The 26964-nt window shown below is 34.6% G+C and overlaps 2 protein-coding genes across 2 annotated transcripts in view; one reads left to right on the forward strand and one right to left on the reverse strand.

The window, feature by feature from the left end:
* The window catches only part of LOC116347518 (coiled-coil domain-containing protein lobo), a 93289-nt gene extending 92754 nt beyond the window's left edge, over nucleotides 1–535 (reverse strand). The window contains exon 1 of the mRNA XM_031778113.1: nucleotides 83–535. Within this exon, the coding sequence (XP_031633973.1) occupies nucleotides 83–535 (453 nt within the window). The remainder of the gene's footprint in view (nucleotides 1–82) is intronic.
* Nucleotides 536–1305: 770 nt separating this feature from the next.
* LOC116347547 (protein O-mannosyl-transferase 2) lies at nucleotides 1306–21701 on the forward strand. Its single transcript, XM_031778167.1, has 13 exons — nucleotides 1306–1446; nucleotides 1514–1594; nucleotides 1963–2047; nucleotides 2295–2399; nucleotides 2746–3129; nucleotides 3517–3816; nucleotides 4348–4557; nucleotides 6520–6760; nucleotides 15356–15504; nucleotides 15747–15903; nucleotides 17833–17907; nucleotides 17969–18034; nucleotides 20595–21701. The coding sequence occupies exons 1-13, from the start codon at nucleotides 1373–1375 to the stop codon at nucleotides 20786–20788; spliced, it is 2121 nt and encodes a 706-aa protein (XP_031634027.1). The 5' UTR covers nucleotides 1306–1372; the 3' UTR covers nucleotides 20789–21701.
* The last annotated feature ends 5263 nt before the right edge of the window (nucleotides 21702–26964 follow it).

The following is a 26964-nucleotide window of genomic DNA, read 5'->3' on the forward strand; positions in this document are numbered from 1 at the left end:
TATAAATGTATAAAAAAAAAATGAAAATGAATTTAATAAAATCTTTCCCGAATAAAAAAAAAGATGCTCATTTTTTACTTACAATTTCAAACGGATTTTCCAAAGGTTCATAGGCAATGAAGTCGGATACAAAGCGTGCTGGCCCATCCCAGCAATCGATGAACTCATAAAAGAGGAACGAAGTCGGTCGTACGGTGGTCGATACGAACTTCTGAATGCCACATTCATTGGGAATGGCCAATACAAGTGGTTTACGTTCTGGGTGAGTATACTTGAATTGGCGTCGAAAATTTTCCGTAAAAATCAAAAGTAGTCGCTCTTTTGCACTGAATGTGTAGTATGAACTTGGATATGCACTATATTTTTCAGCATCGGCATCAGCAAATTCCAACGAAATCCTTCCGATTTCTTGTGTTAACTCAATTCCATCCTCAAGGATTAACTCATTATCGTCACTATGACCGCTTTCTTTGCTGCCGGCCCTTTCGTTCAATTCATCGTTAATTGACTTAATTACTTCACTTTCCACGTCCATGGTGTACCACGTGCGAAAACAAAATTGTCGGCGTCACAAACACATTGCACTCTGGATATACGTTCCTAGGCAACGGTCGCACACATGCTTCTTCGGCGACTCCATCCAATTTGACGAAGTTTGATTTTGAGGTGTACTCCACTTGAAGTGACTAGTTTCAACAACCATCAATAGATGGCCCATTCGAGATTTTCGAGAGTGGCTCAACACAACTGAAGAAGATTTTTGGTATTGTTTACCAAATTCGTCTGCAATCCACAATATTGATGAGGATTTTGGAAGAAAAATGTCAATAAAAAGCAGAAAAATAAGGCACCAAATGTTTCGGTCATGGAAAATTGATATCATGTAAGCGGTGCACTGGTCTCACTCATGTATGCCGATGACTTCTTACCTGTTCGCACAATGACAAGTGTTGTTGCTTTTTTTACCTTTCTTTTGATAGTTCTTTTACATTTGACAGCACTCGCTTTATAGCGGCAACCGTCGCGATATGTGAAAATGTACGTGTATGAGTGCATGTGTGTCAAGAGTTACAACGCACATTAATAACAAATCACCCAATTTCAACATTCAGTGTCAAACTACATACGTAGCAATATCGTCGGAATTTCATTTCTTTTTTTGTTTACAATTTGATAACTTTCTTCTGTTTCATTTTAATTTGACAATTGTTGATAGTTTATTTACTATTTATATTAAGTTGTGTTTTACAAGAAGTATATTTTTTGTTTGTTTTTTATAAGTTCAAGCACATATTTATTTAAATTTATTTTTAAAAAACAACCAAAACAATGTTCTTATTTTGCTGATCTAATCAAAAAAAGTATTTCAAATATGACAAAAAAAGCAATTAGTAAGAAAAATATTGCCAGCTGTACTGATAGTGGCAGTAAAAATAATGCTGGAATGTAAGTTTGGTTCGTCGTTGAAGTGATCATTGAAATTAATTGAAATGATTTTGTTTGATGAATGCAGGGATTGGTATCTGTTCTTTGGAATCGTTCTACTTACGTTAGCAACACGATTTTATAAAGTCACTGAACCCGATCATGTTTGGTAAGTCAGAGGAATGTTTTTTTGTAGGAATCAGTGTTTTGGGATTTGAATGGTATGTCTCGAGTGAGTTGTTATCGAATGAAAGATGTAAATTTCAATCGAAAAATGATTCCGAAAGCAATTTGAATAAGTCGGAGATATCCTTTAATCTTTGATAAAATCTGATTTATTCAAATATTGCAAAAGATTTTTCAATAAATACATTCACATGAATCAAATGAATGGCAGCCTTTCGAATGAATATCATGCTTTATTCGAGTGAGACACAGAGAGATAAAAACGAGGTTAATGAAAATGATTTTGTTTTCTTCTCATTGCAATTTTCTTATTTTCTTTCTATTTTCGGAATTATGCTTGGCTGTTGGCAGTTGGGACGAGACACATTTCGGCAAAATGGGAAGTTGGTATATAAACCGAACGTTCTTCTTTGACGTGCATCCACCTTTGGGAAAGGTGTGTGTGTGTTGTACATTATTTTAGCGAAGTAAATCAACAAACAAAAAAACAGCGCGATCAACGCTCAACGCACATTAAATGTCCGTTATTTCGACGAAAATTCCAAACAACATCATTTTCATTAAGTGCAGCGAAGTAGATGTCTCGCACATTTTCTACACATACATACAAAACAACTTATTTCTTTGGTTCTGATGTTTATGACGGACATATACAACTTTTTTTCGTTTGCACTCTATTTTAGATGTTGATAGCGTTATCTGGTGTAATGAGTGGCTACAATGGAACGTATCCGTTCGAAAAACCTGGAGATAAATATAATGGGACTGCTTACGAAGGAATGAGACTGGTAAATGTTTGATGTTCTTAATTGCTATTTTGTGTGTTTGTCTGATTTTAATTGAATTTTTTTTCCTGTTCAACTCGTGCATTTCGCTTTCAATTCAAACTGCAAACTAAGAGTGACGTAAAATAAATATTTTTTTAGTCTTATTTTAACGATTTTCTGCCTGCGCGCAAATTTAACCATGCTTGGTGAACAAACAAATAGATTTAAACGAGCATGTAAAAGAGAGCAAAAAAACAACGACTACGATGAGAAAACTAATTAATTTCGAAGCCGTTCGATTCAAACTGCGTGCAATATTCTAACAATTTCTCTGACGTGATTTAATATAATATTATACATATTTCAGTTTTGTACCGCATTGGGCGCCTTAATCGTACCAATGGTGCATGTGACCGTGTTCGACCTCATTGAATCGGATGTTGGAGCACTTATTTCAAGCTGCTACGTGCTGTTTGATGTTGGAATGGTGACTTTAAATCAATATATTTTATTGGATCCGATTTTGCTGTGTTTTATGACGGCATCCATTATGGGCATGGTTAAAGTGTCGAAAGCAACACATAATCGTCAAACATTTACATTTAAATGGTGGATTTGGCTTTTGTTCACTGGCACCATGATCGCCTGTACCATCAGCGTTAAATTTGTTGGTCTGTTCGTGATTTTATTGGTCGGTATACATACAATCAATGATTTGTGGATTGAATTAGGCGATTTAACCAAACCAGTTGTGAGTAATTTAATTTTTTTATTTTTTATTTTTCTTTCTGCATCGTTTTACAAAGGGTGACACGTGTGGTGTCATACCAAAATTGGCGAATTTACATGCACGGCCACACATTGTTGACCGAAAAATCAAGTTGAATTTAATTTGAATTCCCATGACAAAATATTTAACATTTTGCCATCAACTGTCGTAAAATGGCTTGTTTCCATTTCAATTTGAAATACCTTTCGGAAACAGAAAAAAATGCGAATCCGGGAAATAAATTAAATTTGAAGGATGTTCGTGATTTTTTTTGTTGCTCATCTTTTTCGTACATTTTATTCTTTTTTTTTTGCAACTGTTTGAGTTCGCGTAAAAGTTAATTCAACTTTTTCCCATGGAAACGTACAGGTTGAAATAGCGAAACAATTTGTTGGCCGCGCCGTGACACTCATCGTATGGCCAATCATTTTGTATATGTGCTTTTTCTACGTTCATTTGGAGGTGCTAAATCACAGCGGTAACGGTGATGGCTTCTATAGCTCAGCATTTCAATCACAACTAATTGGAAATTCTTTGCATAACGCAACAATGCCAAGGCAACTGGCGTACGGTGCAGTTTTAACATTGAAAAATTACAAAACGGGCGGAGGATATTTACATTCGCATTATCACCTCTACCCAAAAGGAGCTGGCTCTCGGCAACAACAGGTAAAAATTCAAAAATGTCTAAATTTATTTTTTTGTTTCGTTTCGAATGGCAACAATGAAATAAGCGTGTATATGCTTGTCATTGACTGCCGTCAAAAATTTTAATTTTCTAAGAATTCGCACTTCGTTGAAACCGTGCAATTCAACGAAGCGATCCAATTTCAGCGAGTTTTAGCTTTTTCTTGTGCCTTGTGAAATGTGAAACATCTTTTTGTGATTTGCACTTTGTACACTTAAGAGTTTCACTTCATCACAGACAATATAGACAAAGAAATCCCACGTAGAACACGTGCGAAAGAACAAAAAAGCAATAAACTTCAGACAAATATTTCATTTGCCATTCGATTCAATTCTAGGATTTTCTTTTTCTTTAGGTCGCTTTTTAATGTAATTTTACTTTTATCTACTTTAATTCTATTTTTTTCACGCTCATCCCATCACATCGCCACAACCATTTTGGCCTCTTTTCACATTTGACTTGTCTGCCGACACTTTTGGCGTTTCGATCACATAAATGCACGAACGACTCAGATAACGACGTACACGCACAAAGACGAAAACAACAAATGGCTGATAAAACCATACAACGAAGAGATTAAATCGAATGAAAAGGATGTAGTGCTTGTTAAACATGGCGATCTAATTCGATTGGAGCACATTCAAACGAAACGCAATTTGCATTCGCATCGTGAACAAGCGCCGCTAACAAAAAAACACTATCAAGTCACTGGATATGGAGAGGTAAATGATCGTAATTTATTCATTTTGACTCTTTTCCCCCCCATCCCACTCTCTTCAATTCTTTTTAAATGTGTGTGTGTGGCAGTTCACATTTGGGATTTCGAAAGGTAAAAAACATTGCACGTTTTATCCGATGTGCATACCTAATTTAACATCAAATGATTTGCATCATCGATTTTGGGTTTTTGTGGCTTGACTGCGTATTTTCACGGAATCGCCAAAAATTGTCTGATGAACGGCAAGCTCCAAAGTCAACCATCACACAAACATACCCACGATGGAAAAATGGTGTAAATGGCGAATCGTAAATTGGCAGATACTCGCAGTTCAGTGTGGTAACAAGCGTTGTGTTGATGTACAATTTGAAAATGGACACGTGAAAAAAATGCCAAATATGTAACGAATGATTGTGTGGCATCAGTTACATATATAGATTTTTCCTTTCGAAACATTGATTATTCAGTGAAATGCGATTATAAATTTGATATAGTTGCCTGGACGAAATGCATTGGCTTGAAATTATGATGGAAAATGGCATTTTTCAGACGACACTTCAACCGAACATTATCAAATTCATTACAAATGCGAAATTGGTGCGATAAATTTTCGTTTTGTATCTGTCACTTCCATTTAAAATTGACAAAGAAAAATCGACATTTAAATACTGATGCGGAGACCTGCGATGCACCATCAACGTGTTTTTTTTGTTTATCTTCTTTTTTTTCTCGTTCCTCGATTTGACAAGATATATGATTGCCACTTTCAACCATTAAGTTACTTTTTTATCGGATGAAATTGCGACCTACCCACCGATTTGATCAAAATGAACTTTTTCTTTCCCAATCGATTTCCGGGGCATTTGATCCCTCATCACGCAACCATCGAGCAGTGGTTAAAGAAAAAAACGTCGCCGGTTTTTCCGTTCACTCAAATTGCCTTCATTCACATCAAATAGATGTTCATTCAAGTAGCAAACCAATAATAAGCTGAAAAAAAAACTTTTCCATCCAAACGAATTTCAATAGATATTTTTTACATCGTCAACTTTTTCTCTCTCGGTTTTGCATCGCATTTTTTTTCTCCATTGACACTAAAAACTCGGCAAAAATATGTCGGTGTGATCAAACCAATAGAGCGTGGATTGTATGTATTCGAATTTAAAATCTATACATTTTGCTACAATTCACTCCATGAAAATGGTTCGCTTCGTCATCTCATTTGACCTGAATCCAATGTGTGTGTACCAAAAAAAAAAACACGCGAGAGCGGATGAAAAACGTCACACAATGCCAAAATCTGCATTTCAATTTGCCAAATGATTAATTTATCTTAATTTTATTGTACCGCTTCCGGAATTTAATAATAGAAGCAATTTTCAATCCAACACGACGGAATCCGGATGAAAAACGCACGTTCACACACACATACACATACACATATATAAATATAGAATTCGAAATTACAGCTTTTTCCACACCAATTCACTGCACTATCTTGTGTTTCTTTTTTTTCTCTATCCCAATGCTTGATTTCCATACAATAAAATGGATTCTCGATTCCGTGCATTTCTCTGACAACTGATGTTAATGTTGCTGAACGGGCGCTTCTTCGTCACTTCAATTCAACAAACGACGACGACGACAACGATGATGAAATCTAAACTTTTCATGTGCTCACCGCACATTTAACCGTCGCCGAACAATGAAAAACCTCAAAATGATTTTGAAACATCGGTACGTGGCGTTGAATGATTTATGATTTGACTGCAAATTTATGTAATATCCTGTATGTTCGGTATGAATGTGGATGGTGGGGTGGCATCTCTTCTTCACCTCGCTCGACCGGACCGAACACAAACGACTTCAAACATTAATCGGATTTTTGAACAATAACAACAACAACGGCAATGATGCAATGGCAACGATGACAACAACACAAACAACAACAATAATAATAACATAGAACGGCATCGGCGATGCGAATGACATTTGGAAAATTATGATCGTTGGTGGTCGTGAAAACGAACCAGTTTTAACCGTAACCAGTAAATTGCTAATCGTACATTATTTACAAAATTGTGCGCTTACAACGAGCGGAAAACAATTACCAAAATGGGGTTATGAACAGCAAGAAGTTTCGTGCAATCCAAATATACGCGATCCGAATGCATTTTGGAATGTCGAGGATAACACTTTTGATAAATGTAAGTAGATTCTTCTGCATTTTACTATACATTTTATCCATTCAATGTTCGCTCATTCTTGTTAAGTACGCGTACACAAACACGCAGCCAAAAAATTTCCATTCATTTTTTAAATCAATTATTAATGGAGTTTAAGTTATTACATTTATTGCTAGTCGAGCACTTTTCCACTTGAATCGATTATTTTTCTCCGTTCGCTCTCGTATCACTTTACGTAAGCTGGAAAGTTTTCGACTCGATTACCACGACGAATCGCATCATCATTTAGCATTTTAAAGTGAGTTTAAGCGATTTTTGGTCGCTGAACATCAAGATTTGAAACCACAATGAATCAAACTAATCGCATGAGAAATAACTTGAAATCATGTTTGAAACTTAATCAATTTTTTTCGAGGGGCGGCGCATGGGTTGAAAACACAAATCTTGTATCACACAACGTATTTCTTCACATTGTTTGATTTCATCAATTCTTCAATCGATGTTTAAGTTATGTCAAACATCAAAATCAATTTATAGACCATCAGTGCGAATTTCGGGGTCGCTGATGCTCAAATATTCACGCTTCGTTGCAGATATGCAATGCTGGCACTGCACAATGTTCTTCATAACTTATGAATTATTTATTGTTGGAAAACTGGTAGTTTTTCGGCAAATATATTTGCCATTCGATTTAATAAACTTTCACAACCGTTTCAACATAGAATGCGATCTACGAATCGAAAAAAAAAACGAACTTCAACGAAACAAAGAGCCAAAAAAGAAACTGTTCATAATCAAATAATTTAACAACAAAAAAACTCTATATAATATTTATTTAAGCGGCAAGGAATGGCATTTTAGTGCAAATAGTTGTTGCCAAATTTACAATATCATGATATATAAAACTTGCAAATAAAAATAAAAGAGCAAACGAAAAAAGGATTGGGAAAAACAAAACGGATTGTTATTTTTCTGGTTTTCTCAACTTGTGTAAACATTAAACTTATTTCCAAACAGACGAAAAGAGAAAAGAAATGATATATGTATTGATTTTTGTTTGCTCTTTGCCAACCTTATACTTTCTCGCTGCTTCTACCAATGTTTGGGAATTTTTTGGCTGTTCTTCAACCAACTTTTCAGCGATACAGCAAAAGCATGAAAATGTGTCGGCAACCTGATTTTACCGTGTTGATAACACATATTTATCGATTGATATCGTCGGGCTTTTTTCAATGAGTCGAATTGTTGTTGGTGCTATTGTTGCGCCAATATCGTATATATGAATTCAAATGATTGTTATTTCAATATTAATGTATGTTTGAATTTGAAATATATGTTTTACCAAACGTAGTTTTCCATCAATTTCAAGTCAAACGAAACGTATTTTTATTTTCTTGCATATTTACATAGATATGGATTTTGAATAGAAACGAGATGGGGCATATATGTTCGAAGTTCGAAGAACATGAAATGGGGGAAAAGAATGCGTTGAACTCAAATATGAGATCATTTTAAATGAATGAAGAACGAACAAAACTTCCACTTATCGGAAAATGTTGAAACTTTTTTGCTTTTGTTCGCATTGCAAACAAAAGCTCTTTTCAATAATAACAACAAAAAAAAAAACGAATAACTTCATTGAAGAAATGCCAAAGATATGTGCATGATAGGAGGAATTCGATTTTCTGCATTTTCTCTGAACGAAATCGATATTTATTTACGATGAGATAGATAGGTAGAGAGGAGAGTAAGAGAGAGAGAGAGAAAGTAAGAGAGAGATAGAGAGAGAGAGAGGGAGAGGGGAAAAAATGGAAGAAAGTACACATAATACAGCAATTTGGCATTTTATTTATTTAAAATGCATTGCGATATTTAATTGAAAAGTAGTTTTCAGTGCGCTTTCAACTTTTAAAAGTAGGAAAAACTGACTGAGCTGCAATGAAAGCACTTTCGCTGACTCTTTGTGTACTTTGCAAGTAAGAAGATTTAAAGAGGGATTTTCAAAAAAACGCAAATCGTCAATTTACAAAAACTTTCTCGTGTATTTAATCAATGTTTCTCTCAATTGAATTGAAAGATATTTTGTTTATTCAAACGTCAGAGGCGAAAGAAGAATTGAAACGACATATCTTTTTAATTTCAAATCTTATGATTAGGGCATAAGAAAGCTGCTTTGTTTATGTCAAACTTGAAAATCTACAACTCACCGAAAACTTTTCGTTCGAAATAAAAGAAATCCCTTTTCTCTCTCTCTCTCGCCCTGTATGACACAATAAAGCAGTTTTGATACTGAAGCAGAAAGTAATCTCTTGTGATTGGGGTTAAAGAGTTCGATGCTTTTGAAAAAAAGTTATTCAACGAATCGCAATGAGCAAAAATACACCTCACTTGATATTCCCCAAAGTAAGTCAAGAACCACTTCGGTGAATAAGATATATGTGCACATGGCAGAGCACCGATACAACATCTCACTTGTTCTATTTAATTCCGATAAATTCGCAAACACTTCCCATTCAAATGAATATATTGAAAACGAAACACTTTCTGTCAATAAAATGTAAATTATACACATTTGAGTATGCCATATTAAATTCATATCCGTTCATTTTTTTCCCTCCCCATTCCCTCCGAGCTCCCGCTTATTCAATCTGACAAACAATCCGCCTGACTTTTGTACAGAACAATAATTATCATTCCAGTGTTTTATGATTAATTTAATGTTTCTTGAACGTGTATGACACTTAAGCGCACGCAACATTGGCACAACCACTTACCACTTATAATGACGGCGATGGCGAATATGTTCAGCTTAATGAAATTTTCATGCATAAAAACGAGAACATGCAATGAAATTGTGTTCCACGCTGTTCGCTAAAGTCAAACCAAAACGATTTTTCGGGATTTTCAGAATATATGAACATGATGAATAAATGTTTATGAGCAGCTTCATTCATTTACATGCTCACATTTTAGTGGTTTTCAATTAAGTAGAATTTTACTATAAAGGGAAAAGCGGGCGCCCGACACACACACACACATATTGCCAATGCATGTGAATATGAAGACTGTAAAATGATGTCGTAAAAACAAAGATTGAACAAAAACTGCGGTAATATGCTTCAAAGGACTCAATAACATCCGGTGCTATGTCTGCATTTCATGTATCCGACATACTCTCGCAAAACATGTGTTTTTAATTCTTTTTCAGTTTTTTTTTTTCATCCGATTCATTTTTTTATAGAGAAAATCTGACTTCGTAATCAAGTTTCCTGTGATTTTAAGTGACTATTTACTTTATATATTCGCCATTTTCGTTCGTTCCGTTTCATATTAAAAATTCTTATAGACAGACCGACAGACTTGGCAGATTATCTAACAATGAAATATTTTGAAAACACCTTTACAAAAGTCTGTCTCTTCTTGCCTTTTTTTCAATCGATTTTCCACAACGAAAGACGAAAATAGCTTCTTCAGCGGGCTTACCTTTATCGACATTATGTGTCTATATCGAATCGATCGAATTTAGCTTATCATCATTTAAGCCATTTAGTACACCGTCATGCAACAAATTCAGCTTATCTATTCGATACCAAAAAGTCCAAAACCGTGTAAAACGTTGTAGAAATGCGATTTCTATATTTATTAGCTTGAAATATTCACTTCGGAAATGTCGGTCACAATGTTAAAATCAGAGAGTGAAATGGCTCCATTTCCATTCATCTCATGGGACAGTTGTCAGCTGTGATCTGTGTAAAATTGTCAGACTCAAAAGCTGTTGAGAACCAGTGTTGCATTTCACTTTAATAATTATCTTTTGAGAGCTAGCATATTCTTGAATAAAAACTGAAATATCCCATTTGAATTATCTATGAAGATAATACGGTGATTTCGCAAAAGTTCAACACATTTCGGTGTATATTTGAGAGTTGAAAGCGAGAGTTTCGCAAAACAAAAAGGTCAACAGCTACTAATTTGTCTTATCAGAGGTAATTTACAATGTTAAATAATTTGCTCTCAAGTGAGTTGCTTAACAGTGGCATTGTTGATAAAATTGTTTTGAAAAGTTTTCTATGGCGATGGAATTCATAATGGCAAAGACATTATGTTGTGTCCGATGTTCGGCTGTGATGTAGCTGATGAACCAAATGAATGGGCTAGCAAAAGCACGATTCAATTTATTCGTCCCATTTCGACAATTTCCAATGTCGTTTGATTCACACGAACACACAATCGTTCTATATTTTCTGTGGTAAACGATGACAACGGTGGCAAATAAATGAAAAGAAAACACTGAAATTATGAAACATTTTAGTCATGATTCGATAATCTTGTTGCTGCTGCCAAAGCTATTCTTCTGTTCAAATGTCAACGCATACAATGACATCATCGTGTATACGGGTAAAGTAGTTGAATATGAAAAGAAGCCACACGATCCATTAAATAGAATGGTGTTGAAAAAAATGTGTCGTTAGCTCACGCAAGCATATCTCTGGCGTCTATTTACACTGCCGTTGGATTCGGATATGGTTGGCGAGCAAAAATGTTTGCAACATATTCCCAAAAAGCCAATTGAGATTGTTGTGCAAAACGTTCGCTTGAATAACGTAATAAACGTTCGACGTAATTTCATTGGGTTCTCTCAATTCGCCCATTGACACCCGACAACATAAAAAAGGGGTTAAAATGAGAAAAATGGCAATCGCTTGAAAGTAAGTGATATAACGATATACATAAAAAAAGGTGTCATCGTCTGAATCGTCCTAATCAACGAATTCCTGTGAAACGCACCAAATTGTAAATACACTTTGCAAGATAAACATAAAAAAGGCCAAATAAAGAAGTGTTGAAATTCGTATGAAGAAAAAAAAAACAGAATGAAATAAAGTTACAAGAAACGTCAGCATAATCATGAACATAAAGCCGAAGCGAAAAACACCATCGAGTATGAGGGCAAAAAAAGTATCGACGAAAAAGTATGACAAGAGAAGAAGAGAACGAAGCAGGAAATAAATGTTGTTTTTCTTCTTATCTGGAAAAGTGTTTGAATTCGTCGAAAGTGTCATCGTTGTTGTTGTTGTTGGTGTTGAGCATCGAAAGATAAATGCTTGCGAAGCTTTTAGATACAGGAAGTGGAAAATATTGTGAATTTATCAGTTCTTATTTTCGATTTTCAGTGTCAATGCTTTCAATGATTGGTTTTCGTCAGGTTTGTCAGTGGCCCATTGTGTGCACACCATCATTGAGTTTCGAGGCGCTCTGCTATCTCTCTCACCCAATGACAAAACATATTTTCGCGAACAATTTTCATTCTTTTCACTGCGCGCACTATTCATTGGCGATGATATGAAATCGCACAATAAATAAAGCTATCTGGTAAGCAACGATTCTTTTTTCTTCTTCTTTCCGGCGCTTCTCTTTTCATTCCTCTGCTGTTTCCATTGAATTACCACAATTCTGCTCCGTTCACATTTCATTCTAATTCAATTTGCATTTTTGCCGTTGTCAATTCAGCATCACTTTGTGTTCGGTTATATTTTATTTGGATGGAATCGTTCGATCGACTTGCTTCAAAATGCACGATTCGATGTGGTTTTTACTTGTACGTATAAATTCTGTTTTCTACTTTTAACTTGACGTATTGAACGTACGCTTTCATTTCTTATTCCACCGTTGTGAACAATAAAATCAACAACAACGATCTTTCGACAACGGTTCTCTTCTTTCCCATTTACTCCGTTTTAAAGAACGAAAAAAATACGTTCACCTCAGCTTCTATTATCATTTCGGAATCATCACCGGATTTCGTTTGTCGGTGCGTCAGGGGAAATGAATAAGCTAGGCACAAAACGAAATGTTAATACTGTCGAATGAAAAAGAAAGAAAGAGAAACTTGTCTATAAATATGTACGGTATTTGCACTCTGTGTAAGTTGTATTCTGAATTGAACTTCAATCCAACGATGAACAATTGATTGCTGATATTCTAATGTAGTCTCTCGTTCAGATGGATTGTCTACGTGTATATATAAGTATAAGTCAATATGTCATCGTACCCGCTCAATTGTACGTGTGCGGATCGGATACAAGAGCAAATAAACAAGTAAGAAAAAGTAATCGAAATGATGCGCACATTAGGATCGAACGATTTGCTTTGTTGAAATGTTGATGAAAATGTAAACAGTCTGTTTACTTCAATCGATGAAAATTGTTCGATCCTAATGCGAAAAAGTACCTTTCGATTCCGTCAATGATTGAACACAAAATAGAGTTAAACAGTTTGAAACATGCGAATGTCAACGAAGAACCGAACGATGGAAATCAAATAATGTTATTGGCGTTTTTGTTTGATGGCATTTCGAATTATTTTTTCTCCATTTGATTTCAGTTCTTCTCAGCGCATGCAATAACTCCACGTTAAATCCAATGAAAACTGTATTAACTCGGTACATTTCGATTTGGATACGATTTTATTTTGTATGTTATTCATGTTTACATTTTAAATTAAAGTTGATGGTACTTCTGCCTGTCTAAACACATTTCATTTCTTGAAAACCAGTTCAAATCACATAATATTGATTTTAGCCGCATTCAAGTTGAAATGCTCCCAACAAACTAAATGGATCGAAGAAAATCGATGATTTTTTATGATAAATGGAATTCAACCACAGGGAATACATAAATCATTCATATGTATTAATAATGAGTATAAACGAGAGCATGAATATTGAAAACGGCGGTTTGATTTTGATTTTTTCATGTGGAATAATTCATAAAATAGATACAGCAGACTAAAACTAATATGTTGAATAACAGATTTAAAAGGTTCTGATTTTTCATCGAATGAATTCAAATAATTTTAAAAGCATTTAACCCTCAACTGAGAGCTATGAAAAAGGTATGTTACTAATAAACCGATGGCTGAATGTTCAATGATAGAGTTCATCTATAAAATATAACTCAAAATGGGAAATTGGTTTGAATTCGAAAATAAAAATGAGTGCGGTCTCGAATATGACGAGGTCTATCCGCCCATAAAAAAACACTAGCAACTCCAAAGAATTTTTTCGTCAAACCTTGTTGAAAGGAATTTTTTGGTTCCACTCGGATCAAATTTGATGACCGACGAAGAGTTTTCATCAAAAACAGAAAGTTTGAACATTTTGACTCGAGAAGAAAAGAAGAGCGAAACAAGACTGTGTTTTTCGATTGAGTATGGGCTTTTGATGCCCTTTTGTATTTCAAATGGTTAACATACGCTCATTATTCAATGTACGACTGTGTTTGAAATTTATATTATGAATGAACATTAAATTTTCAATTTGCTTCTATGTTTGTGGCCAAATTTGGTTACTGTGTAAAATTGAATATAGAATATTCAAAATTCATTTCAAAATTATGAATTTGTCAACCTATTCAAAAATCATGTTAAATGCAACGATTTTAATTGGCAATGTGCATGTAACAGACTATCGCCTTGTTAAAACTAGGAGCATATGCATACATGCAAACTTAAACATAAAGAAGACATATATGCCAGTCCAAATCGGAATCAAACAATGCTGTGGATTGTGGAATTTATGTTTTAAGCTTCATTACACCCGAACAAATTCCTTCCGGAACATTCGATTTTATTTATCAAATGCAAATACGATTCCCTCTGCCCTAGGGGCTTTCATCATTCGTTCATACAAATTTATACACAATATTCACGTCCTATTCATCATATATACGATTAAAATTTCTCGCCTATACCAGTGAATAAGATGTATTTCAAACTTCAGTGTACACACACACACAGTATTGCTACACAGAATCGAAGAAGATCCGCACAAAAGAGAACAAAAAAACATGCCATAGACGAAATATATACGAAATATACACCAAATATATGCAGTTATGCACATTTATTTGCGCGTATTACAGATTATTTTGCAATATAGTTCACTATTTAGAGTTTAAATCGTATACATTTGAAGATAAAAGCCCCTAGCCTCTGCCATATTTTCCAATGTATCCACAAATTGAATGTTATGCCATTGGTGAACTGGTATCTCTTTTTCTATTTTCGTTTCATTTATTTGAATTTTGAAGAAAAAAAAGCTTTTACCTCATAAAAGTCTATTGATTTGAATAGTATACAACGCAGTCATTCAATCAAGTGCATCCACATGATTAATAGGTGTAAAGCCAGAAAAATATCATTTTGATTGATGGAAAATCATTGCTCTCAATTGAAATGAAAAGCACTTGAAATTGTTTCGCATTAAATCGAATGTTTCGTATGCGAAAGCAAAACTCCACCTATGATTTGTTTGATTTTATGAAAATGCATCAAATAAATGCAAACTTGATGAAATGCAATTGCAATCACTCTTTGCATTGATGGATTCAATTCCGAAAAATCAACAAAAGAAACTTTTTTTACTTCGAATTGGGTATTTTCTACCGTTTTTGCAACCCCTTCCATACTGTTGCGTCTATTAACCTAGATTTTAAATGATAATAATGCCAAAATCATAAAAGATTGAAAACTGTAGTTGTTTGTGTACGTCGCGCGCAATATGCTTGATGCTGATGTGGTTTTTATTTGTTGTTATGTTACATTTTCATTACACAGTGCCAAACGTGAGCTTTCGCGTTTATGCGCCAGGATTCTTTGCCAGATTTATGGAATCGCATGCTGTAATGTTTCAAGGAAACGCCGGTTTGAAGCCAAAAGAAGGAGAAGTTACATCAAGGCCATGGCAGTGGCCTATTAATTATCGGGTAAGTCTATTTTATGTTGACCAAATTCACATGAAATATGCATGTGTTTGTTGCATCCGCAATGCAAAATCACAACGGACGGTTGAAGGTCATTTACATTTTCATCAAGGTTTTTTTAAACGGAAAATGTATGCTCTCTCGCTCATTTCTCATTTCAAATACACATTATAACGGATCTCACAGGAGGAAAAAAAAGTCTCAAAACATTTTTTTTTTTTTCACTTTCGTTTCATCGAAAACAGGGTCAATTCTTCTCTGGCAGCGCTTACCGTATCTACTTGCTTGGCAATCCTATTATCTGGTGGAGCAATTTGGTATTTTTGGTCATATTTTTGCTGGTATTTTGTGTGTCGGCCATTAAACAGCAACGTGGCTACGAAAATAATTTGGAGAATAATGGTAAAGTAACAGAAAACAGTAGATAGAGAGATAGAAAAAAAAATGATGGAGAAGAGAACGAAGAAAAATGGCATTCGGAATGATGGCAAGTGCAAGAGGGAACGAAATGGAGAGGAAAAAACTGAATAAAACAGAAGCATCCATCGAAGCGTATGAAAAAGTGTGAAAAAACCTCGCGCGTGAAAATGATGTAGGCGGTGAAAAAAAATCTATCTTCTAAGCTAGAAGGACGTTATACGTTAATATGCCAATAAAAATTTTGTTTCAGCTGCGAATTTTTCACATAAATTCTCTTGACACTCGCATGAAATTGAAATTTACAGCAAAATATACGCACACACACATATACAAAACCGCTTGTGCGCGAGAAGAAAGAATGAGATGTAAAAAAATCGTATGCTAAATGAAAAACAGCTGCGAAAACAAATTCACAAAGTGTGTGTCAGTGCGAAAAAGACTGAAAACAGAATGCCAAAATGAGCAAAAAACCGAGCAAGAAAAAGAAGACAGACGCTCGCGTTTTTTTTTGCTGTACGGTGAAGCACAAAAAACGCTAAACAACCAAAGGAAATTCGCGTTTAAAAATTCAAGTTTATAAAATTTAAGAAGATGAATCAGTATCATCGGTGGAAACACAAACCATTTTCCGAGGCTTTGTGTTTTTCGATTGATGCGCTGCTTCCGTTCGCAATGACTAAAGCAAAAGACGATGAAAAAAAATCAAGTACATGCTTATCTATACGTTTAATCTAACAACATGGTATATGCGTGAGCTGAAAGCTCATCTCTTATCATTCAATAATAAATGATTGAATTTATTACATCCCATTTGGCTTTATCATTTTCGTTCACATCGAACGCCAAACAAAAGCCTTATGTACGGCTCATCTACAACACACATCATCATATGCTCTTCAGCCGCTACGCGATCGATACTTTTCTCTCTTCTAATTTCATCGTCCTATTTTGAATCGACTTAAATTGCAAGAAGAGCGAACAACGAAAAGAAAATTACAGCAACAAAGCCAAAGGAAAACGAATGATTCACGTCTTGTCTATTTTAAATTTCCAACCAACTGATACACATTCAATGACATGCGGAAAACCATTCTGTGCTCGCTGTTGATGCTATTGTGAATGCTGATAATTTTATCGTTGTCAATGTGTCAAGGCAGGAATTCCTGAATTTCAAAGAAAATTAGATAGATTGGTGTGTCTGTATCATTTTCTCCAAGCATTGAATGTTTTGCGTGCACATTGTACGTACACGAGCTTGTTTGACAATGAAAAATTGCACCTTAACATCATTTTAAGCTGATACTCAAAAGATTGTAAATTAATGATAAGTTCCACAATCCGGTTTGAATTTTTAACGACTAATTTTCGCGCATTAGAACTTAGAAGAGGTATTAAGCCAGAAAGAAAAAAATACGGAGCGAGAGTATGTTTTTTGTTTCATTTAAAACAAAATGTGTTAGATGAAAAGAGATAAAACAAAACAGCGAATGGTTTGCCAAATGGGCCAAATGTTTATAAAAGTTGAAAGAATCGGTTCCATGATGTCGTCGTTGAGTTTCAACAGTTCGGACACTTGATAGTCGACTTTTTTCTTCACACTGACTTCTGACCGAAATGAATGTGTAAAAAATTGAAAGCGGGTCATTTCAGACACATTAAGCTTATCTCAATGGAAGCTTAGATGCAACGAGCGCACACAGTATTCGGCCATCAACATTTGCAGCAATTCCATGACGCCAAGAAAGTGCTCAATTTTTTTTAAATCTTCGTTATCTACGGTAATGCTGATGTTGATGTGCTCTCGCTCTCTTTCGCATTTGTTATAACCGTTTCGTTCACGTTCATTTGCCATCTTCGTTCGTTCACAGTGCAATAAAGATGATTTTAATGAGTTTAACCATTCGTTTTCAGAATATACGGGGAAATCATTGAGAGCTGGAGGATGGCTATTCATTGGGTGGTTGCTGCACTATGTTCCATTTTGGGGTAATCTTATTGTAAAAAGACTGTCACGTCTATTGTATACTAATCTAGTACATCATTACAGGTATGGGTCGAGTTCTATACTTTCATCACTATTTTCCAGCTCTGATATTCAACTCAATGCTAACAGGTAACGCAAACTAGATTTTAATCAATATACACCAAAGAATAAAATCACTCTTTCTCTCGATATCTCGCATCTCTTAAAGTTAATCACCATGAAACTACGTGCGGTGTAATGCAAATTTTCTTTTCAAATTTTCACTTTGTAAAAGAGTTATGAAAATTGTTTCAAATTAGCAAAAGAGGAAATTGAAAGTATCGAATACTGCCTCTCGACTCTCTGCGTGAGAATCTGTGATTTAACTTCAATTTTCTTAATGTGTTCGCTTGCACGCTACAATTGCTAGTTCCCATTTTCGATGATACATATTTTATGTTTTCTGCTCAAATGTGTGTAAAAACGTCAAATTTAACCAGAGAAAAAAAGGGCGAGCAATATACTTGTGCTCACGAAAAATACCATATTAAAGAAAATATATATATAGATCGTAAATGTTGAAAGTAGCAAGGATTTCTTATCACCGGTTGATGCTTCTTCGCAACAAAAAAAATTGTCGATGTTATTTATGGGTTTTAATATAAATTTGATGTGACACACAGTCACAACAATGCGCCATCGCATTTTGCACGTGCAAATGTGCGTACCTATGCTAACTATTTGATTTTCATTCATTTTTTATTATGGCAGAAGACAAATAGCATCGTCTTCATTCAAAGATAAATAAAAAAAAATTCGGTTGATGCTTAAACACGCACATAGACTGAAGACTGAATCGACTGCTAAGAAAATGTTCAACAAAATCCTACACCTAGAAAAAGGCAAACAAAAACGAAAGCCATCGACATGATGCCCCGTTCGTTCATGTCTCAAACCACTGACAGTTTGTGTTAACTTTACCGGATTTTGTTGTCGTCGTGTCTTTTTTTCACTTTTTTTCCAGCTCGAGTTTAAGTCACTTGGTTTGTTGTTGTTGTCTATCGTGCACATAGCTTGTGCACAAAATTTCTTCGCTTCGTACAATTTATATATGTATTTTTCATGTCGTGTTGTGTATTAATTTATTGTTATTAATATTAAGTAGTTGGTGAAAAAGCCACAATGTTCGTTTGGGCTTTAAGTTTTCTTCTGTTGCTGTTTTGCTCTTTACTCGCAGCCTTGCGGCTTTGGACTTGTTGTTTGATATGTCGTTTTTTGCGTTGCTCTTTCCCTTTTTAATATGCACAACACGAACACTAAAAATATCGGCTCACTTGATGAAAGGTAAAGGTGCTGAATCGCACCAAACTCTCATACGCCACATTCATTCTCCGCTTGTGCTCAAGACATTCATATATAAATAAATTCACAAGAGCATAAACGAAATAATTGACGAACGTCATGGGAAACAAAACGAAAGCAGCAAAAAAATAATATATATAAATAAATATGAAAATGAAATGAGGGAAATTTCCGACTACCGTAATGTAATCATGCATATTTGCGGTGCGTGCGAATGTTGCTGAACTGACGAAATATTATGATATGTCGTAACTTGTTATCTAATGCTAAATGTTTTACGTGTTATTTTCCCTTCGTTCGTTTTTCGTGTGAAACTGTGTGCGCCACTTCTCATTCAAGTGAATACGAGCCCCGACTATGAACATAACAGCAACTGTGGTAATGATGATGTTGGTCGTATCACCGGTCGAATGAAAGAAAAATAAGCTATAATATGCTTTGTTCTTTTGTGGAAAAGCAACAGAACAACAACCGAACAGCTATATCATTTTTGTGCTTTTGTAGCACTTTGATAACAAGTAATCATTGGTTTTTATGGGCAAAACGAGCATCGTTTAAACACTTTTATTGTGGTTCAATATTATACGATATTCCAGTAACACTGAATTCATCACAATGAAAATGACCAGGCAAACGTTCATTTTGAATCAGATTAAAATTTATGCGATATTTTCATTACTTTTGACAACAATTTTACGATTCACCATTCTCAACCCTCATTTCAATGAAATTCGAAACGTGTGTGGTCGATCGAAGAAAGTGAATTTTAGAGTCATTTTGTTTTTTTTTTCTCTGGCTGTTTATTCGAAGTTTGGAAACGGTTTCATTCCCATTGCCAATGATGTGCTCTTTTTTCTCGTATGGACCATCGATTTATTACTTGATTCAGGCGACAGTTGGCCATTCAAAAACTGCCAAATAATAAAAATAAAAATTGAAAATTTTTCAAATTGAATTTCGAAACATGGAAAATCTCCTGTTGACCTAACGCGCTCGTATTTCCTTCCGTTGCATTTTATGGTCCGGTTTTGGTACGATATAAATCAAAAAAAAACTAACGAAAAAAAATGTTTTACAATTCCCACCATAGTAAACATTTGGCCAGGTCAAACGATGAAAATGTGTATTTCGTAATGAAGCTTACCCAAACATATCGCGTACAAGCATACCTACATTTTAACAAATGAGATGCATTTTCACTCATTCCCTTTCTCTCTTTGGGAAAGAGAAAACGAAAACGAGAGAAAGAGAGATAGAGATAGATAGAGAGTTTCGAATAGCGTTGAAATGCGATAGAGATAGAGAGAAACACAGAGATAAACATTAATGACAAAATCATGATTTTCAGGACCGATGGTGTATTATTTGATTCAGCGTTTGCCGAAATGGATGCAGCAAGCCGTGCTCGGCACCACATTGGGATTATTGGCGTACAGTTTTATGCTATTCTCACCGTTAGCATATGGAATGACCGGTCCAATAGCTAATGAAGCAAATTCAACAATGTTCAAATTGAAATGGTTGAACAGCTGGGAATTTTAGCAGTGCAAATGCAAATACTCACCAAATATTTGGAAAAATTATTATGCAAACCCGTTTATACATAGACATATATTGGTATCCACACGTAAATATCATTGCCATAGAACTAATGACAACTTCAACGACAACAACACATGCAATTGCATGCGTGTGCATGTAATTGCAAAATTTAAATGTAAATTGAAAGAATAATCGCGCGTGCTGAACATTTGTAATTAGGTTTACTCTCTTGAAAAGCGATCCAATTTTCAGATAGCTATAAAATTACCGTTGTTGTATATATACATAAGGGGAGCAATTTTTATTCCACTTGCCTTCCCATTCTTCCTCATAAATTGTTGGCATTTTGTGTATTATGCCGATCGAAACACAATACTCATATTTATTTTACATAATTTATAAATATATTATTATTTAGCTAGATCGATAATCAGCAGCAAACATTCAGGAAATGGTCGCTGTTCGTGAAACGTGTTTTTCTATTCGATTTTCCAAATGCTTCGTGCATTTGTTAACGGTGGTGTGGCATTTTTTTTCAGTTCATTTTCTATTTTGTGTTTCAAATGCAACCTAGATTTGGGTAAAATATTATATGCAGTTTGCATGTTTCAGGCACTCGAATAAATGTCATTTATATCTGTTGAAGTCGACAATGTACACCGCATGGTGCTGAGACCACTAACAAAACACACATTCACAATAGAATGCAATTTGAATTTGCTTGTTGACGACATAGCAACAACAGCCATTGAACAGCACCAACAACGAAACAACAACAACAAAAAAAACATTTGCCTTATTCCATTATGATATTCCAATTTGATTTGTTAGATAGAACAATACAATCATTGATTGCTAATGAAAACTCATTTTATACTATAAAAAATGTTATAATGAAAATACTTTGTATTCATGCAACCAAGTCAAATGAAATGAAAATAAAATGAAATAAATAATAAATAATGGATTTTACAAAAATAACAACAAAATGTGTAATGATTTTTTGAACAGCACTTTGTGGCCCAATAATGAGATTTCATTGTAATGAGTTTTAATTTAGAAAATGATTGAAATGAAATTGTTATTACAACGCTTTTGTAAAATAGAATTTATTTATTGAAATACCCTTGGAACAACCACAATAAATTAATAATACCATTTTATACGAATCGAAGCGGTAATTGCTATACAGGTAAGCAAACTGTAACAAAAAATATTTTGTGGTTTGTTTTTACGTGGAAATGTGATGAAAAACACATTATATGCGATGCACAGAGAGAAAAAATGTGGTTTTTTTAATTCAATTTCGATACATTTAATATGAAATCAACCAACAACGATTTACCATTTATGACATCTCCGAGGCATATTTTTCAAAAGAGACTATTAATTGAATGAGTTTTACCAACTGCTTCATTACATTTACCAAATACATGGGCTAGCGTCATTTGTAGTTTCGAAAAGCTGGTAAACGTAATGAAGCAGTTGAAAATTGAATTAAAAATACCACTTTTTTTCTCTCTATATTGCAACTAGTAAATGAAGATTACAGAGAACTATCAGCACAAGTTTGAAACAAAACGCAACCCAATAATGTGTATTTCAGTAATTATTTTAGATTAATATTATTATTGCGAAATCGAAACCATTCGTAATAATTTCACATTCACATGAAAATGTCGGCACATTTTTTTCTGTAAAAGTACACATTTGGGTGGGTATGTTTTATATTTATTTCTTTTGATTAAAAACGTACGGTTACAGAAGACTCCTCCCTGGAATTTACGTGGCATGCTGTATTCAATTCTTTTCTGTTAAGTAGGATGGCATAGCTGCAAGTAATTGAATTTTATTGTCATGTGTGTATAAATTCTTCAAATTTAGAGTAAATGTTTGATTTGATACGAGTATCAATTTCAATTCCAAATTCCCTGGTTGAATTTTATTTTTTAGGCTTGGTTTCATGTGAACTCATTTTTATAATCTCTTTTTTAATTATTGAAATTTTTTTGTTTCTTCTATACGCAATATTACCTAATTAAAAATTAATTCTGACAAAAAATAAAAAAAATCCATTAAAAATTAATCTATCTATAGCTTTTGAATTTGAAACTGAATCGATTGATATAAAAAATAATTGGTCGCGTTCGGAACGGATTTCATTTCTTGAAAAGTAGACGCATCTCTACCCTACTGCTTATTTCTGAAACTGGATTGAGTACAGACTTTTAAATAAATTAATTTATTTCTTCGTCGTCCATTTCTCCATCAATTTCATTGAAGCATTTCAAAAGAAATCATTTTGCTTGAATGAATATTTGAATTGTGCCTATTGCAAGTAATTTCGTTTCCACCACTTTCATGATGCATGAAAATTACGTTTTTCACAAGCGAATGCAAATCAATGAATAATAATTAAATTAAATGCATTAAACAGCACAACCTCTTGTAGTTTAGTTTCAAACAAAAAAGCGCTGCAAGGTATTAAACGAGTGGCTGGCATCTATCGTGGTTCGAGTCTCAAGTTTGGTGTCTCTCACCCTCAACGTTGAATTTTGTGAATCAATAAGTTGAACATTTTGACGGATCTTCCGGCATGAGAGTGCAAGCACTCGTTCAATTTCAGTGAGGAAATTCGCACCAGTTCACACAAGCGACGTTGCACCGTTTCTTTCTCACGACATTTCCATAATTAGTTCTATCACTATATGTTAAGACTAAAGCGATAATTTCGTTTAAATTCACTAAAAGACACTTCGCCATGCCATCGAAGCTTCAAGACATAAAACATTCATTCAGACGCGCTTGCCATTGCCACGCATTATCGCTTAATTTGCACTTGATAACAGGATTCACTTCCATCTCGTTTTCTCACAGTGGCAAAATGGATGGTGGTGGTGTGTGTGTGTGTGCTGTTTCTGTCGTCGTCAGTGTGCTTGTTACTCAAAACAAGTACATTAGCTCACTTATTTCGTTTTCTTTCAATGTATACTCCATTAAAAATTTAAAAATCGAAATAAAAAAAGAATTTCACCGTTGATAATTTAAATGCTGTATATGTACAGTTGTGTTGGCATCATGACATTGACAAAATTCTTGAGTAAAACACCGAGACACCATAGATTCGTCGTCAGGCACATGCAACGAGAGAAGTAGGCTCATTTTCATAAGTGAATATCGCTTAAGAACAGGTCGAGAGTATTCTCAGGGAAACTGCGTCACATTCATTCGAACAAAAAACAATTACATATACATGGAAAATTCAACAGAAAACTTCACGTCTACTGCATCAAAGTCATTGTAAAACAACAAAAGCACTGCATTCATATAGCGCGCATAGCACACATGGCAGTTGTTTAAATAAAGTCAACATCCGCTGCTGAAGCTACTCTGAGTTAGGAACCACTCTGCAAACGCGACATTATGCATTTAATTATATTTGCATATGAAGAGACCTTTTGTGCAGATACTTTCGGTTTAATTGCAACGTTTTTGATAGATGCGTGCTCTGCCGTCCATGTTTTAGTGTGTGAAATATGTATGATGTAAAATGCGAAAATTCAAGAAAATACACACTTCACCACTTCCTTTTCCATTATTTTTTTTTCTCAATGGATAAAAGAAGGAAAAGTTGAAGGTTTTAAAGTAAGTACGAAAACTAATGCAATTAAACCAAAATGGAACACAACAAACCAACAATACCATCCATGTAACGCCAGAGGCTGTTTTCAACCATTCGATCGTACAAAATGTGTACGCCTGAACAATGTTCAAGACATATTTAAATGCAAGAGTTGAACAGCATTGATGCATACGAAATCACTATAATTTTTTCAACTTTAATTCCAGGAAAATTAATTTTCAGTCAGGATCATTACAATGTGAAAACTTATAAGCAGATTATTTACGGATCATCGATCGAATGCACTTTGAAAATGCACAAGATTAAATAAATACTGAATTGAATATGTTTGAAAATGTTTTCTTTTTTTTATCATCTGTTTATGATAATCGGGCTGTTAAAAGTTTGCTTATTAGCCAAACATCTTATCGAAAATAAGAAAAAACTCCTTTCGCGAATTGGAAAATGTTCTCATTAAGGTAGTCGAAATGAACGAGATTGAAGCAATTCTTTTTTTTCTGCGTCATAAGAAGGCATTTTGATGAGCTCCATTTCGAAGTATTCAACCAATTTAAAAAACATAATTTCTCATCTCATTTTCCAGTCTTGTTGCTTACTCAATGAGCAAACTCATGGCACAATTTGTCATAGCGCGTTGCTTGCTCTTTACTTTTACATTTTTGTAGTTTGCATTCATGCTTAACGTTCTTGTTTCTCTGCCGTGCTCTCTCTCTTGCTCTCACCGCTGCCGCCAGCATTACCACCACAGCCAGAGCCACCATCACGTTCATTTGCAAACGAAAATGCTTTCAGTTTGTATTATTCCATTTCGATTGCGTTTCAAGTGGTGCCGCTTTTTCAAAACACTCTTTAAGAGAGAAATTCACTTGCATGAAATGCAATGAACATTTCCACCCGACTTCTTCGATTCCTTAATAGGAAGGTAATTTATGTTTGAGTGTGCACAAAAAAATGTTTTTATTCCGCACAAGAATGCAACAGAAAATATAAACGATAGACACTTTTTCTACAATGGAATTTGATTTGAATAAAGAAAAAAGATTCCCTACATTCTATTTTACCTTGAATATGCTCAACTGACATTTTAAAAAAAGCGGTTCACCTCAGAGTGTAGTTTAATTTAATTTACAAGAGTTCGTATGTTGATGGAATAAATTTTCGATGAAATTTTGTTCAGAGTATTTTACATTTTCATGAATGATGATTTACGAGAAGGAAACGTACTTAATGAGCTTTATGATATAGCTTTAATTCGTTTTTCTGGTCGAACGCAAACAAAATTGAGTTTTGAGTGTGGCCTGGAAATGCTTTAATAAATGTTATCGTTATGACGATGCTCGAATGAAACATTTTAAATTGATCATTCAAAGCGTTGCTTTTGCAATTGAGTCACGAATATAGAAATGTTGTGTTGAAAAGTCCGATAAAGTTTGTGTGAATCTCTCCGCACTGTTTGAAAACACAAAATGTTGCTGCAGCTCTTAATTCGACCAGCTACCTCTGCTGTTGGCAAACTAGTGCAAAATGGAGAAACGGAAAACACCATAGTCAGACACAGCCAAACAACACCAAAAACCAATGAAACAAAAACAACTGTCAGCTGCTTCACACAAACACATTGCGAGCAAGCACACAAATTCTATAACATATGCTTCACTGAGTTTTCCCTCATCAATTTCGTTCATATTAAGTTTGTTGTATATAGTTTTTGGGGGTGCGCATGCAACACGTTTTTCAGCCTGCACTTTCGACCGACACACAAAAAACTTTAGTTTCTTTGTGATTTTCGATGTGGTTTTAGATCCATGATTCGTTGCAAAACTTTCGTACAACTTCTGCTTCTACTTCTGCTTCTTCCTCTTTTCTTCGTTTTCATTGTTTCGTTGAAAATTTGTCTTGATATTGTATGGATGTGATGTATATATATTCTCCCGTGCATCGAAGAACACTATAACTTTGTGCTAGTTTGATTTGCCATGTACCATGTGATAATGTCCGATGTGACATGAGAGCAAAGAAAGAGTACCGGAGAACAAAAAAAAATTGAAATTTAATTTAAAAACCAATATTTTACCGCATTGAAGTGCGTGTTTACATCAGAAATAGCGAAGAAACGAAGTCAACATCAAAGTGGAATGCATTGCAATGGCAAAAACACTAAGAGAAAAGTACACGAACTATCCATGAGCTTTTTGAACGTAAACGACGGAGCTCAGCAACATCCTGTCTAAGTCGTTTCGGGATTTTTGTTGCTTTTTTTAATAATATTATTGCTGCATATTGCTGATGCTGATGACGTTTCACGAGAAACTTTTCAATTTTGAAATAAGTTTTGCTCGGGTGTTGATCCATGTGTATTTACAAAATAAGCTCGTTATTTTTGTTCAGCTTGTGATGAAACAAGTGAGAAAGGAGAGAAGAGAGAGAGAGAGAGAGAGAGAGAGAGAGAGAGGAAGAGGAAGACTAAAAGAATGAAGAAATATGTGTTGAAAAATTCTTTACACGAAATGTGTTGTAATACTTTTCGGCAAGG

This window comes from Contarinia nasturtii, unplaced genomic scaffold, assembly GCF_009176525.2.
Source record: "Contarinia nasturtii isolate CC-2019 unplaced genomic scaffold, AAFC_CNas_1.1 Cnas_scaffold_1964, whole genome shotgun sequence".
Taxonomy (NCBI): domain Eukaryota; kingdom Metazoa; phylum Arthropoda; class Insecta; order Diptera; family Cecidomyiidae; genus Contarinia; species Contarinia nasturtii.

What these genes read in the sequence shown, in the direction of transcription:
- LOC116347547 (XM_031778167.1), top strand. Translation starts at nt 1,373, where the DNA reads ATGACAAAAAAAGCAATTAGTAAGAAAAATATTGCCAGCTGTACTGAT. An exon ending in GGATAACACTTTTGATAAAT is followed by an intron (nt 6,761 to 15,355) that starts GTAAGTAGATTC and finishes TTCATTACACAG; the next exon opens with TGCCAAACGTGAGCTTTCGC. An exon ending in AGTGGCCTATTAATTATCGG is followed by an intron (nt 15,505 to 15,746) that starts GTAAGTCTATTT and finishes CATCGAAAACAG; the next exon opens with GGTCAATTCTTCTCTGGCAG.